This window comes from Ceratotherium simum, chromosome 35 (genome assembly GCF_057802395.1).
Source record: "Ceratotherium simum simum isolate JZ-2026a chromosome 35, ASM5780239v1, whole genome shotgun sequence".
Lineage (NCBI taxonomy): Eukaryota > Metazoa > Chordata > Mammalia > Perissodactyla > Rhinocerotidae > Ceratotherium > Ceratotherium simum.
Window position 1 is genome coordinate 15924444 of NC_141934.1, and position 15761 is coordinate 15940204.

Consider the following 15761-nt stretch of genomic DNA (forward strand, 5'->3'; position numbering starts at 1 on the left):
TGAAAAGGTATATGTTGGTGGTTGAGTTCAAAGAAATGGCTTTTATGATTCATATCACAGTTGGCGTGCCTGTGGAGTTTCAGATTTAATGATTGCTAAAAGTTCCATTGGGGGGGAAGAAAACTTCTCGCTTTCAGATTTTATTTCTCATTGGAAGAAAGGTTTGTTAAAATGACTTTTCGTAAGTTTTGTGAGAGCAGGCAGGATGTTTGCAATCCAGGAAAAAACATTTAATACTTTCAGCAAACTCCTAGTGTATGGTTTGCAGCATGTTACTTCCTCCCAGATTCGACATTTATTCCCCATTCTTTCTCTCAAAAGCTAATTCCTGTACAGCTGATTATTTATTTATTTATTAATATTTTGCTTCTCCTTAGCTACCCCCATAGAGTATTTGGATTTGGTTCAAAATAAAAACACCTAAGAGACTAGTGTCATAGTTTGATTCATGCACCATTACTAGCAGTTGCGGACTCCCCTCGCCCCCTTCCCAGGAAGGGAAAGAGAAGTTTTGGTAACACAGAAGGCATTTGTGTTTTGGGTTTTCTGATTGAATAGGAGCATATCTGAGAATTCCTTCCCACAAAATTCTGAAGCTCCATTCAGAAGACCTCCTTTAGGTGACCTCGAAAGTTGTCCGTGGTCCCCGTTCTGATCCCGCTCGACTCTGACCTCCAGTTCAGTCCGTGCTGAGACACGACAGCTCTCTCAGCTGCCCGTGGAAACAGACCTGATTATCTGCTCTCAGATTTTTCCTGAAGCAGAGATTTGGTTAGCTGTTGGATTTATAGGATTTCCTTGAAGTATTCAGCATAATAACAGCGGCTCAACTTTTGATGCTTGGAGCAGGCTGGGTGCCCCAAGAGCTCAGAGAGCTGACAGAGATGTTGCCTGATTCTTGCCTTCCTCCCCCTGGGTGCTGACAGCTCAGGAAAGAGAGATGTTGGGGGGAAGGAACAGTGCTCTGTCCTCGCTCTTGACAAAACACAAAAATTACCTTCCTTTCTCGCTGACATAAGACAGAAAAGGGAGCTTGAGGATAAAAGATGCCCAAGATTTTCTCTCAGCTCTTTGCTTCCTCCACAGTTTGGTGTTTGTGCCTGTGGGCAGGGCCGACGGTACTTTTAGGGGCCGTTTCAAATTTTTTAAATCAGAAGAAAAAAATTGAGATTTTTAGGTCAAAGCAATTGTTTTCATAAGTGATATTAATGTTTTTGTCTTCATATGAATGCAGTTGTAAAATATAATTTTTAATATATATATATAGTTTTTTAATGGAGGACGGGGTCCAGGCAGGCGCAGTGCCCGGAGCCATGAAAGTCGTAATGCGACCCTGTCCGAGGGGTCTAGCAAAACCTCAAGTAAGGGATGTACCATTTCACATAATCGGCTCATGTTCCACTCAGTGAGTTCAGATAATTGTGAGCAGGTTATAAAAGACCTTTGTCTGAATAACCTAGCATCACCCACTTAGTGTACATCATCCAGAAAACCTAGTGCCCCATGACTTCTAGGATTAACCTTCAGTAACAGTATGCTTTTGGGTGGGAGGGAGTGAAATGAGACCATGCTCCACTCTGGGCTCATTTTTTTCCTTTTCCCTCTACCAATGATATAGAGAGGTGTGCTTGCGTGAAAACTATCCAACTTTCCTAAGATAACGTGCACTTTAATGTGCACTTGGGGGACTGCCTGCTACAATGGGATGAAAGGTTTATTTTATACCATTATTAAAACAAAAATCAGTGACATTTTATTGGTTAAAAACATATCCTTGTTCAATTGATACCTCTTCCATTATTTCTTGGGATCATGGATCTTAGAGGTGTTCACTGTATATTGTGAATGTCAAAGACAGTCTTAATTCAATTCCTTTTCATTTTATATCCCCTCCCACCTGCCAAAGACACTTTGGATTGGATTAATGCTCATTAATAATCCTTGTGTGTATAAGCTTTGATTTTGCTAACAAAGAATATTTTCACACTTTGCGCCAAAGTTTTCAAAACCATTGCCCGTTTCTTCTGGTAAATCCAATTTTGAAAAACCTTGATTCAAATGCTCTGTTTTGATTTTAGAAATTCATTTTGGAAAAGGTCGGGCAATTTGGATCACTTTAAAGCATTTGCTTGAGGGAACAAGATAATTCTTTCTTCAGAATTTTTCTCGCAAGTTATTTTGACCAGAGCCAGTGTTTTCTGACTCTTCCAAATTTCAGGGTGACTTGCATTCAAGAGCAATGTTAAGTTCATCATTCACTTTTGGGCCCAGAAAAATTAATGGTGAGAAACTGATATGATGAGTTTCACCTTCCAAGATTCTTTCCGCCGAGATTTCCAATTACCCCCTTGTGCCGTCTGAAAGGTTAATTTTAAAACTAGTACCATATCTAATTGTGTTAGGAGCACATGACTTCTAAAGGACAAATCCATGTAAATGATTACCCTTGGAGGGAAGCTACACATAAGCAGTTTATCCTGGTTGTTTAAAGAACGTCCCTTTCAGCTCTCCTGTGTTACAAATGCCTGAAGGTTCTGAGCCTCTTCTGCACTGTTATTTGCTCAAAGGATCTTATTCTGCATAGGCACATGTGTTCCAAATAGTGTTACGAATGACACATGATCTCCATTAAAACAGTTTAAAGATTTAATATTCTTTTCTCTCTCCCCTTCCTCCCCACACCTCTCCCTTTTGGCCGTCTTTCTACTCGTCTTCTCTCTGGGTCTGTTCTCTGTCAGTCTCTCTTCAATGTGCGTCTTTCCTTTGTGGTCCACGTTCTTCCATCTTCACTGCCTCTCCTTTCTTTTAGGAGTTCTAAAGTTCACCTTTCTTGCATTGCCTGCTCTTTAGGAGTACCAGGCTCAAGTGGAAGAAATGAGGTTGATGATGAATCAGTTGGAAGAGGATCTGGTTTCGGCAAGAAGACGGAGTGATCTCTACGAATCCGAGCTGAGAGAGTCTCGGCTCGCCGCCGAAGAGTTCAAGAGGAAAGCAACAGAATGTCAGCATAAACTGATGAAGGTAGCCAGCCACCTGCCAGGATGGGGTTTTGGGGGTAGAATCATGGATGACCTTAGTGAGAATAAAGGAAATACTAGCTTAATGAGTATACATTTGAGAAATAATGGGATACCTGCAAAGCTCCTGGTCTTTATTTATAGAAGATAACTTATTTATCATCATCGTCATCTTGGCCCCAGAGACCAGGAAACTTTTAGGTTCTTGTCTGTAAGACTTTTAGGTTCTTGAGATTTCCCAATATGTTGTATCTTTTAAATTACAGGCTAAGGATCAAGGGAAGCCTGAAGTGGGAGAATATTCCAAACTGGAGAAGGTATTTTCCATTATTGGTATTGTGACTTTTGGTAGATGATCTTTTAAATGTTACTATCAGTAGTCAGTCATTGGTTAAGAATACCCTTGCAGTGAATAGAGAACTTTCTTCCAGGTTTATTTGGATAGTCAACCTCTAGATGGCCACGTTTAGCTTCAGCTAGGGTTCTAAAAGGGATAAAAGACACCTCATTTTGTCATGCTCACAGCAACAAATAGACCCAGACTCTGAGTAAAACACATGTAAAAATTCTTATTGTTTTAAGGCACGACTTTGATTCTCTTTTTGCCATCTGTGTGTTGCTGGTTCTAGAGAAATAGTCAACATGGAGGTTTGCACTGGGACATTCAAAGGCTCCTCTGATAGGCCACTGTTCTTCCTCTCCATTAGTAGGTACTGGAAAACAAAACAAAAGACCCCACAGAAACTTCAAGAAAATAGGACTGCCGTACATGTAGCAAGACCTTAATGCCGATTTGCCTTTTGCTTTATTTCCTGGGATTTTAATTATAGATCAATGCTGAGCAGCAGCTCAAAATTCAGGATCTCCAAGAGAAGCTGGAAAAGGTAAGCCCAAGGTGATTTTTTGGAAACTTACCCCCCATTTCTATATACTTTTCTTTGCCTTGTCCTGGAGCATGAAAGATGAAAGAAACAGAATTAGTTCCCTAGCGCAGAGGAAAATGAAAGGGGAGTGAGCTATTACCTGAAAATATGAATTCTGAATTTACTTTTTCCTTTTGAGACGTGTCAGCAGTGTTTGTTTTTAAAAACCAAGCTGTGTGAGACTCTCAAGTAAAGTTCTAATTATATTACGACAGAACCCAAGAGGCCCGCTTCTCTCCTTCACGGGGCCAGGCTCCCCGTTTTGCACATTCGTAAGAGAAGCATGTGTTGTTCACGACCCAGACTGCTTTCAGTCAGAAACTCTGTGGGCAGCTTTCCTGCACATTGGAAGGCTGGAGGAGCCATGGAGTTATCTCGTAGTTGGGAGGGGGCGGCTTCGGTTTACAGCATCTTGCAAAGTTTGTGCTGGTGACTCTCCCTTTAGTTGAACACTAGAAATGCTTATGGAAGGGCCGGAATGAACGTGGTTCTGAGACATGCCTTTCACATCAAGAAAGTTTGTGAATGTGTTTACTGGCTTAGTTTAGTAGAGCCCCTTCTTACTTATTCTGTTTTTTTTTTTTTTTTTTTTTACTGTGGTAAAAAACACATAACATTAAATTTACTATCTTAACCATTTTAAGTGTACAGTTCAGTTGTGTTAAGTATATTCAAGTTGTGCTATGGATCTCTAGAACTTTTTCATCTTGCAAAACTGGTACTCTGTACCTGCTAAACTAATTTCTGTTCCCTCCTCCCCCCAGCCCTTGGTAACCACTTTTCTATCTTCTGTTTCTATAATTTGGACTACTCTAGATACAGTCATGCACCGCATAATGACGTTTCAGTCAATGGCGGACCGCATATACGACGGTGGTCCCATAAGATTAGTACCATATAGCCTAGGTGTGTAGTAGGCTATACCATCTAGGTTTGTGTAAGTATACTCTGTGATGTTCCTGCAATGACAAAATCGCCTAATGATGCATTTCTCAGAACGTGTTCCCAATGTTAAACAATGAATGACTGTACTTCATATGAGTAGGATCATACAGTATTTGTCCTGTTTGTGACTGGTTTATTTCACTTAACATAATGCCCTTGAGGTTCATCCATGTTGTAGCATGTGACAGGATTTCCTTCTTTTTTAAGGCTGCATAATATTCCATTGTATGGATATACCACATTTTCTTTATCCATTTATCTGTCCCCTTCTTACTGAATTCTTGAGCTCACTAATGAAAGCCTCTGCTGCCCTCTTTCAGCTAGAATTTTGTGTGAGGATTCATGTTTCCATTTAGGACTGTGCTTTCCAATAGAGTGTGATGTAAGCCGCACATGTCAGCCACAGATATAATTTTAAATTTTCTGGTAGCCTCATTAAAAAAAGCAAAAAGAAACAGGTGAAATTATTTGAATGACATAGTTTATTTAATCCAAGATATTCCAAAATATCATTGCAGCATGTATCAATATTACAACATTTACATTGCTTCAGTTTTTAAATGAATTAAACTTAAATAAAATTAAAAATTAATTTCCTAGTCACATCAGCCACATTTCAAGTGCTCAAGGGCCACATGTGGCTAGTGGCTCCCACGTTGGACAGTGCTGGTCTTGAAGTTGGAATTTTCTTGGGGCTGGCTGGTGGTGCAGTGGTTAAGTGCCTGAGCTCCACTTCAGCGGCCTGGGGTTTTCGGGTTCCGATCCTGGGTGTGCACTGACACACCGCTTGTCAGGCCACGCTGTGGTGGCGTCCCATATAAAGTAGAGGAAGATAGGCACGGATGTTAGCCCAGGGCCAGTCTTCCTCAGCAAAAAAAAAAAAAAAAAAAGAGGAATAATGGCATCAGATGTTAGCTCAGGACTGATCTTCCTCACAAAAAAAAAAACAAAAGAAGTTGGAGTTTTCTTGCAGTTTCTGCTTTTTAAAATTATAATTTAAAGCAAGTAAGTATGAGGTGGTTGGTCTTTTAAACTTAGATCTTTACTATGATGCTATAAGAGCTGCAATATAGTTAAGACCTAAATAAAAGTTAACTTCAAAAGATTTAGCTGTTTTTTTAAAACGTGGACTTGCAACCTGCCACAAATACTATGGTTGTTGTGCCCTTTGAAAGGCATTTATTTGAAAAAAAGTTTAAATTATAGTTTTTGTCTTGTTTTCTTGTAAAAGTACTACAAATTCCCCATAGGAAATTAGCAAATGGGATAATTAAATAAGGAGAAAATTAATGCCCCAGGGTAAGTACATTAATACATGGGTAGATAAATCCTTCCAGACCTTTTTGTTTGCATTTACTATGTTGCATTGAATCTAAGATACTAATGATTGTCAAATAACTATTATCTTATGTACCCCAAGATAGAAAAAATAGTGTCAATTTTAATCATAGGATGCATTCCAAAATCAGTGATGTTAAAATATATATAAGTGCACCTTAGTATAGACAAAATACACAATAAAATGAATGTTTATATGTTTTGAAAAATGGATATAATATATATAGGCAGTGTAACCTGATTTTTTCTGTTTAGGATATTGCCACCATCTTTTTACATGAATAAATTTGGCCGTCTGTCCTGTTCCTTCTTTCCTGGTAGGCTGTGAAAGCCAGCGCCGAGGCCACCGAGCTGCTGCAGAATATCCGCCAGGCAAAAGAGCGAGCTGAGCGTGAGCTGGAGAAGCTGCAGAACCGTGAGGATTCTTCTGAAGGCATAAAAAAGAAGCTGATTGAAGCCGAGGTGAGCAGGGGACCTCTAGCCCGTGGTGGACGGACCTGGGGTCCCAGTGTGGCTGTGTGTGAGCCACTGTGACCTGTACCACGGGAAAGAACGGGCAAACCATCCCTTGCTTATGTTTGACCAAACCTTTTTCCCTTCGGCGAATCCCTTTGAAACTTGAGAAGCTTGGAAATGTTTTCCCCAAAGGGGAGAAAGATTTGTCACAGCAGCTTCGAGTAGAAAGATGTTTTAATAAAAGCTTTTCCTTTCTATGTGTTTTCCTCTGACCTGCTGACTAATCTGGGAGGATTTATGTTTAGATAGATGAACTCTGCTGCCATTCCTGAGTTTTTCTTTTTCTTCCCTCTGTACCCTTGTTTTTCCTTGCCTTTTCCCCACAGTATTAATAACATATTAATTTTCAAGCCTTCAGCTATTACCCGTGTGTTGATGACTCCCCGATTTGTACTTTTGGGCCTCTTCTCTTCCTCAAATTCTTTGTTGTTGTTGTTGTTGTTGAAATCTTTTATATAATTATACAGGATATACATGAGTGTCTTCTCATTGTAAAAGACTTAAACAGTACTGAAGAAAATAGAATAAAAAGGGACACTTCCCCTTTACTCTGCGCCTCCCCCAGCACCTTGGTGATTGTTCCACGGAATGCTATAGCTGATTGAACCATCCCCCTGTTGCTGGGCCTTCTGCTTTCTCGATCACAGGCAGTGAACCTACTTGCACGTGTCTCTTTGGGGCCATCGTCACCCACGTTCCAGGCAGTATTTCCCACTGCTCCCCTGACATCTCGACTGGGTATCTGAACAGTGCATCAAATCTAGAATGAGCTCAGTGTCTTCCCTTCTCAATCTCCTCACGCTCCTCAGGGCCGCCATCATTCATCCGGTCACCCCAGGCTTGAAAACTTGACATCATCTGCTTCTCCTTGGACACTGCCATTCAGTGAATCACTCAGTCCTACAAATAAAGCCACACTGTCTCCCCCGTTCATCCCCTACCTGCCATTTTTGTAGGCCTCCTCATGGTCCAGGCCCTTTTCCTCTCAGCTGAGCAAATGTAGTGACTTCTTGGCCTTCTGCTTCCAGTTTCTCCTTCCTCCCAGCTCACTCACGTGATGTTAGACTCATGGTCCTCAAACACAAGGCTCGTCAGCATCCCCTGCCCCTTCCCAAACCTTTCAGAGCTCCCATGCATCTTAGGTGCACCCCTGAGCCTGGTACCTAAACTCAACCATTTGACCCACAAATGCTTCCCTTTCACCTTGTCTCCTGCTCCTTCCCCTAATGCATCTTATGCTGTAGCCACTCTACCTGGGGCCTGAACCGGCTCATATTTCTGCCGACGCACCTGCCCTTGTCTGAAAGGCCTTCCCCCTTCCTCTCCTGCTCTCCCCACTCCAGCCCCCCATATCCCAGCCCTCTCCACAGCTCACATCTCTGTGACTCCTCCCCTCACCTGTTCCCGTAAAAGCCCCCTTTCCTGCCTGCGACCTCCCACAGCGCTCTGTACTTCTTTGCTTTCTGGCTCTTCCTGCTCTTAACCTGTATTACGTTTCTTTGTGTTTGTCTTATCTTTTCCAAGGGCAGGAATCATGTTGGCTTCCTCTCTGTATTTTCTGTGATGCCTAGTGTGGTACTTTGCAGATAGTAGGTGCTTGGTAAATATTTGAATGAATGAATGCACTCTGGTAACCTCCACAACTGAGTAATTGAATTATAGAGTCTTCTTTCCTTCGCTGTTGCTTCGGGGTGCCTGAGACTTCTCTTCCTGCCTCGAGTGTATGCTTCTTGAAGGCTCTCTTTCTCGGTGCAGGCATTACACCCATAGCGGTTACTCCATTAAAACTCTCTGATTGATTCGTGATCTACAGGAACGCCGCCATTCTCTGGAGAACAAGGTAAAGAGGCTAGAGACCATGGAGCGTAGAGAAAACAGACTGAAGGATGACATCCAGACAAAATCCCAACAGATCCAGCAGATGGCTGATAAAATTCTGGTGAGCAGGAACAAAAGTTGAAAAGTTAAAAGATAACAGGTTAGAGGTTGCAGAGGGAAGGGGGTAAAGAGAATTAAACACCGTCACAGGGGAGGTATCGCCGTGTAGGTGAATTAAGAGAAGTGGTTTCAGTGTATGCCACGTCACAGAGTAGCACGAATAACCAAATGTTGGATGTTTCAGCGCTGGTAACAGATCCATCAATATTTTTTTCTCTGTTTGCTATACTGCCTGACGTTTTTTAATATGAACGTGCACGCTCGGTCGTTTCCGATACCCTCTTTCAGGAGCATTTATGTACTTCCATCAGCAGAGTTTTGTATGGCTGTTAACTTTGCAATGCCAACTTAAAAAGCTGTAGGGATTTAGAACAAAGACCAAAACCCAAGATTCTTGCTTTTGGAGAAGGAAGAAATTAGTCATGCAGAATTGTTTTTCTCAGAGTAGTGTTTGTCATAGACCCATGTTCACCCACTCACTCTCTCTGCTACAGTTCGTTATTATTATTATTTTTTTTTTCAATTTCCTTAGATGGAGCAGATCTTTTTTTAGGTGTGTAATCATCGTGATTCTGTTTTTGGCTCTGATGACCAAATTAACTTAATCAAGGAACGTTCGGGTGGTGCTTATAGATATGTTGAAGTTTTGCCCCTGCCAAAGTGGAAGGCAGGTGAACCTTTGAAGGACTCTCCTTGGATCTCAGTCCCAAAGCCAGGAATTTGACGCCACATTTGGGAGACTTAGTGATGACTCGGAGTCTGTTCACAGCCTCCTCTTCCCCCACCCCCAGGAGAGACTCTGGAGTAGTCGGCTGTTCCTCTCCACCATAAGGAGGCGAGGTGGTGAGCAGGTCACTTCATCTCTCTCTCTCTCTCTCTGCATCACTTCTGGGAAATGAGTCACCAGCAACTATATGAACTCAAGAATGGCCAACTTAGAGGCCTATACTTAGTACCAAAAGAAAAACCCTTCAAAACTTTACATTTATGTCTTTGTGTATATATATATTTTCATGAGTATATGGATGCTCTTGAGCAAACAAGTAAAAGAGAAATTGGTTAAATTGCTTTGCTTTGACACACAGTCTTCATATTTACGTCTGCACACAAAGGCAAATGTGACTGTTAGTCTGCCCTTTCTGTTCTCTTGTTCTATCATCAGAGTTCCTCTTGGCGATTGTCAAGTGTGTGAATTTTATTGTGAGTAAAATTAGATCCAACCACCGCTCTCCCTTGATTGGTGGGAACAAAGTGGTTAAGTCTCTTGTGGTTGCAAAGTGTTTCTCTGTTTAACGGTGATGTGTTCATTCATTCATTCAACAAATATTTAATGAGCTTCTACTATGTGCCAGGCACTGTTCTAGGAGCTGGAAACAGCAACAAACAACAGCGTTTGCATAACAGGACTGAAGAATTTGATCCAATATGTAGAGAAAAGATAATGTTGAAAAAAATGACAACAACAACAAAAAATGCCAAGTGGCCAAGACGTCAGATTTTAGAGTATCTACTTTTCCAAAGGTTCACTTACAATTACAATGTGGGAGTATAGCATTCCGCGTTCTTGGATTATGTGTTGTAAACTCCCATTTATATATAGACCAGAAATTCGGTCTTAAAGTCATCAGTCTCAGGTATCTGAGTTTTCGACCTGTTTTTAGATTCTGATTTCCATTCCTGTGCTGTCTTATGAGGAATGAACTAAGAAAAGATGATTATCAAGTGATTTTTCTTATCAAGTGTATCTTGCCACCTGCCTGAGTACCTTTGTGGTTATGACTTCATTTATCGAAGGTGCCTTTTGCTCAAGAACCCTGTGCTTAGGCAGCAAAGTATCTAGGACATGGGCAAAGGGTGGGTCCTTAATACTGTTATATGATGATGAAGCTTGGAAACAGATCTTATAATGTCATTTGCTTTAAAATATTTGCCATTCTGATAAGACCTTTCAAAACAGATAATTGGGGTTCTCATTACAGCAAAGTCTTTTGCTTTAATAAAAGAAGTCATCATAGGGGATCTTTTAGTGCTCATAAAGCCCTTAAAGTATGTTTTTATTAAGTAAAATCCTGTTTACATTCAACTTTTCAAGATCACATCTGTTAGCTTGCGATAGATCTTGTGCACCTGGTCTTAAAACTGAACACTTTACTGGCCCCCAAAGCACAGTTAATGCTTGTAAACTTGAGAATTGCAAAAGCTTAATCAGTAACATTTTATGTGCACGTGAATCTGAAAGTGTTCCCATTTTGTGGACATATCCTGTATAATTTCCTCATTCTTCAAAATTCTCATAATTACTTCCACTTCAGAGAAAAATTTCGTAATAATGTGAAGAGATGAAAACTTGGAGTAATGACTTTTGATATTAGTAATCAACTAATGGGTCTAGATTCATAAGAATTAATGTAGATGCAGATATCTGCGTTTAGAGAATGTTTCAGTGAATTGAATGCTGCCTTTTATAAGATGAGTTTATAATACATTGGCAAATGAGTTGGTACAATTTTCAAATGAATTACAATTTTGTTTAAAAGCAGAAATCTTAATACAAGAATGAAGAGAACCTTAAATTTGAGCTATTTATTACTCCCCATTCTCTTCCCGTCTTTAGTATAAATGCATACATATTTACGTCATTATCAGTGTATTTTATGTTATGCTTTGTTTCCATTAGCGTCGTATCCTATAAAAGTGATATCATATGAACATCTCCAGATGTTTGCATCCTCCACATACCAGTTAGTTAAAATAATCATTCAAAACTCAAAGTGTTTGAATCGTAACATTAGTTTTCATTCTTAGCTAGGGTTCTTGAGCAATCATTTTGTTGATGAGGAAAATACAAAATATTTTTTATCATCATAATAAATTAACTTGAAAATAAATTAAAATTCCTTTTCTCATTTAAGGCTCTCATAGCAGTGAAAATAGCCTGAGGCTCAAGTTAGTGGTCAGGGGCTTTGTGGTGTACTAAACTTTCCAATGTTGTTTTTGTTACTGTTATTTCTCTGTGCAGAGATGAAGAGCTGCCTTGGTGTGACCTGTCACACTGACAGATTTCTGGTCCCAGCCCACCAGCTGTGTGTGTGTATGTGTGTGAATACTTGGACTTGGAAAAACCCAGGGCCAAGGATCGGTGTTGGTTTCCTTCCCAAGAGCCTTAGGGCTGGTAATGAAGGAACAGATAGATGCCTGTTGCCTGTGGTGCCTGTGCCAAAGTCATGTTTCCTGTGAATGTCTAACATACACCGGCTGTGACTTTCCTTTTGCACACCTGACCGTCTGTTCTTTTGTGTCCAGGAGCTGGAGGAGAAGCACCGGGAGGCCCAGGTCTCAGCCCAGCACCTAGAGGTGCACCTGAAACAAAAGGAGCAGCACTACGAGGAAAAAATTAAAGTAAAGACACTTTCTGATCTTCCCTGACATTCTTCCTATAGCTCTACATAGCTTCTCTCTCTTTCTTGGCACTCTGGGCCACTTCTTGCTAGACCAAAGGACTGTCTGGGGTAAATGCTATCCTCAGGCCATGGTGGGAGGTTTTGAGGTGTTATCCATGTAGGGTTTTGGATATCAGAAGTTCAAAAAAAATTTTTTTTTTATTTGGTTGTGTGTCTCAATTCCATCTTTAAAATATTTTTTGACCCACTGGCATTCGATCCAAGATAATTTAGATTTAGCCACAGACTCACCACATTCTTTGCTTTTAATTTCCCTCCTGCAACTCAGACCTGGAATCCTTTTCCTTTTGTTTAAAGTATATCCGTGAGGACTTTCTTTAGTGAAGATCTGCTGGTGACAAGCTCTCTGTTTTGTTTGAAAATGTCTTTATTTCACCCTCATTCTTGAAAGTTGTTTTGACTGGGGATAGAATTCTAGGATGGCAGATCCTAGAATTCTAACACACTTTGAAGATATCGTTCCATTGATTTTTGGCTTTTTTTATTGCTTTTGCGAAGTCAGCTGTCAGTCTAACTGTTGCTTTCTTTGAAAGTAATCTTTTTTTTTCCCCTTTGGCTGCTTTTAAAATTTTGCTTTGTCTTTAATTTTCTGAAGTTTTACTGTGATGTGTCTAGATGTGGATTTATTTTTATTTATCCTGCTTGAGACATACTGGACTTTTGAATCTATTCGTTTTTTTTAAATCAATTCCGGAAAACTATTGGTTGTTATATCTCAAATATTGTCTCTTCCCCTTCTCTCTTTCCTTCCCTTTAGAGAATTTGATTAGGCATGTGTTAGATCACCTCCAATCTATCCTTTTTTCATATTTTCCATTTCTTTATCTCTTGGTGCTACATTCTGGGTAAGTTCTGACTGATTTACTAATTCTTACCTGTCTAATCTGCTGTTAAACCCATCCATTGAGTTTTAAATTTCAGTTATTATATTTTTTGTTTCTAGACAATGTTTGGTTCTTTCCCAAGTTTACTAGATTATGTAAGACAGTAATTTTCTATTCCCTGCTTTCATTTTTAAGCTTGTTTTTTATTTCCTTAAACCTATTAGCAGAGTTGTTTTATGCTCTGTATCTGATAATTCCAATATCGGAAGTGTCTGGAGGTCTGTTTCCGCTCTGTCGTTTCTCTTGCTTCTTTTTCATGGCACCTGTCTCCTTGTGCTGGCGCAGCTGCTCGTTTTCCTTGGGAAATTATTAATGGGAATTCTTTGAGGCCTTGGGTGAAAATGTGTCCACCTTAGGCAGTGGCCTTGGGCTTTGATTTCTCCGTCTTCTTACCCTTTGAGGCTATTAAGAGTGAAGCCCAAGTTTATTTGGTTCAGCAAATACCTCGAGTTCAAGACAGCTTTGTGCCCTTCTTACCTCTCTGGGTTTCTGCTTTCACTTAGATTTTAGTCTGTAATTTCTTACATTCTTGCCAACTTTTAGGTGCTTTTGGGAAAAAGTTTTGCATATTTTATCTAGCATTTTAAATCATTTTCCGTAGACGAGCTGGCCTAAATAATCTAGCCCACCATATAAAATAATAAATCTGATTATCATTTCAATTATTGAAATGATTATTTCAATTATTATTAATAAATTCAGTGATCAGAAATGGATGCCAATCTATTTCCTTTTAAGATCACATCACATTTTCATTATGATTTTGAACCACGCCTTTAACTCAATTCTTATGTTCTTGAGAATTAGACGTCAGTCATTTCATCTCAAACATTGTCTCTTCTCCTTCCAAATCAGACATCGACGGAGGCTTTTAATTTTTGTGATGATCCTGTTATCGATGTGGTTGGTGTTCTCAGAGAGTTGACTGTTCCTTTTTTGGAGAACGGAACACGTACATGCTCACACAGCATCTTCACCATCACCACCCTGGCACCTTCTTTCTTTTACCCCTGGTGTTACTCTTGGTTATTTTTCATTAAAAGAAATACAGGGAAATAACCCAGAAGTGACCTCAAAGTGTTTTAGCATGACCCCCTACTTAATGCATTTTAAATTTTATATACCAGTCCTTTTGGTTTGAATTCTTACTGGCTTCCAGACTTTTATCTTTGGAATAAACTAACTTTCAGAAAATTATGAGAATGTATACAGTAGTCCATTGGCACCTTTGCCTGATGGAAACAACCCTTTGCAAAATTCGTTCTGTGATTTGAGTGATTATATTGACTTTCCTGTCAAAAAGCCATGTTCTGTCTTAAATTGATATAAATGTCTACAGTGGAATCTCTCATTTGAAACAAATTCCTTGCTTCCGCTGCACACGTCTTCTTGTTCATCTTCTGCCAGATTAACCCTATTAAAGCTGAGATGCATACATTCTTGATAGAGGCTTGTTCCTTCTGGCCACACTTACCTCTCACTGCTATCCATCTCTGCCAAAGTTGAGTTCTTATTTTGAGCAGAGTCACCCTGAAGATGTGCTTCATTGCTTTAGCACCTCATAAAAAAGGAGCATACCTGGTCTAGGTATTATGTGGTCTCTGCTACCTTCTGGATGGAGAGAACTGTGCTTTATAGATCCTAGAGAGTGTTAGAGAAAGATCTGTTTTCTTCTGTCTTTCCTCCTGGAGTCTTCATGAAACCATTTCTTTTTAGCCTGCTCTGCTTTGTGTTTCCTGTTCTAGCTTCTATAAGGCAATTTTATTAATAATTATCATACCCTAGATTCTGTCCCTTTTCTTGTTCATAATTTTAGAATCACGCCCTGACATCCAAGAGAAAGGGCCACTTATCCTACTGAGCCTCTTCCCTCCTCCATGACCCTGTCTTCCACCTTTTGTTCTTCTCCACCAACTCTCATTCTATTTTTTTCATCAGTCGGTTCTAGTTTAAAGCGCTTTTTGAAATCTGTTCTTTCCTTTCTTTATCATGTGGATCCCCTCCCTGCTGACTGGCTCTTTTTAGGGACGATGTCCCCATGAGCTATGAAGGTCCCTTCACAATAGACATTGTGGGAAAGGCAGATTTCAATCCCATCTGTGACCCCAATTCTTTCAGCTTTCTTCCCAATATCAGAGACAGTTGGTGTCATTCAGAAAAGCAGAGTGGATTCTCTGTGAGGAGAAACACAGGGTTGTGGTCAAAGGCTTGGACAAATTATGATGTTGTCTTCCTTTTTTTCTTTCCTTTTTGCCTGTTGTTTTGGCGACTGGCCGGGCTGTGTGTGCCTCGCAGAACATTAGATCAAGCTGGTGGATGGTGACACCATTACTGTTTTATTTTATTTTTTCCTCTTGGGAACAGTAGGTGCTTACAGTGGTGTTCTCAGCACTGAGAACACATGATTTCTCATCCCCTGGGAAAGGTTTCTCATTCCAGTGACTTTTTTTCCAGCTGGATCAGAGGAAAGAACGGAGGACAGAGGCGTTTTTTTTCCGTTCTTTTATGTTGTCTTTTCAATCTGTTGACACTCCACCTACTTTATTGGTGGGCAGAATCCTCTTGTCCCTGGCTGTTTCTGAACATCAGCCTTGGTCACACAGTCTTCCTCGGTCTTCAGCTTTCTGTCCCTCCGTCCACAGCCCAGAGATATCTAGATTAATTTTGTATAAATTAAGAGCAAGCAGTGTTCTGAAAACTACTGGTGCATTGGCTCCGATAAAGTTGTCCCTAGGTAAC

At 40.2% G+C, this 15761-nt stretch overlaps 1 protein-coding gene across 13 annotated transcripts in view; it reads left to right on the forward strand.

The window, feature by feature from the left end:
• CIT (citron rho-interacting serine/threonine kinase) overlaps nucleotides 1–15761 on the forward strand; it is a 158497-nt gene that overhangs the window by 79455 nt on the left and 63281 nt on the right. For 8 of the 13 annotated variants that reach the window (XM_087424126.1, XM_087424125.1, XM_087424127.1 and 5 more), the window contains 6 exons: nucleotides 2851–3021; nucleotides 3284–3334; nucleotides 3848–3901; nucleotides 6545–6685; nucleotides 8553–8678; nucleotides 11981–12076. In XM_087424126.1, the coding sequence (XP_087280252.1) occupies nucleotides 2851–3021; nucleotides 3284–3334; nucleotides 3848–3901; nucleotides 6545–6685; nucleotides 8553–8678; nucleotides 11981–12076 (639 nt within the window). The remainder of the gene's footprint in view (nucleotides 1–2850; nucleotides 3022–3283; nucleotides 3335–3847; nucleotides 3902–6544; nucleotides 6686–8552; nucleotides 8679–11980; nucleotides 12077–15761) is intronic. The other 5 variants (XM_087424131.1, XM_004429923.3, XM_087424132.1 and 2 more) reach the window with 1 other exon arrangement.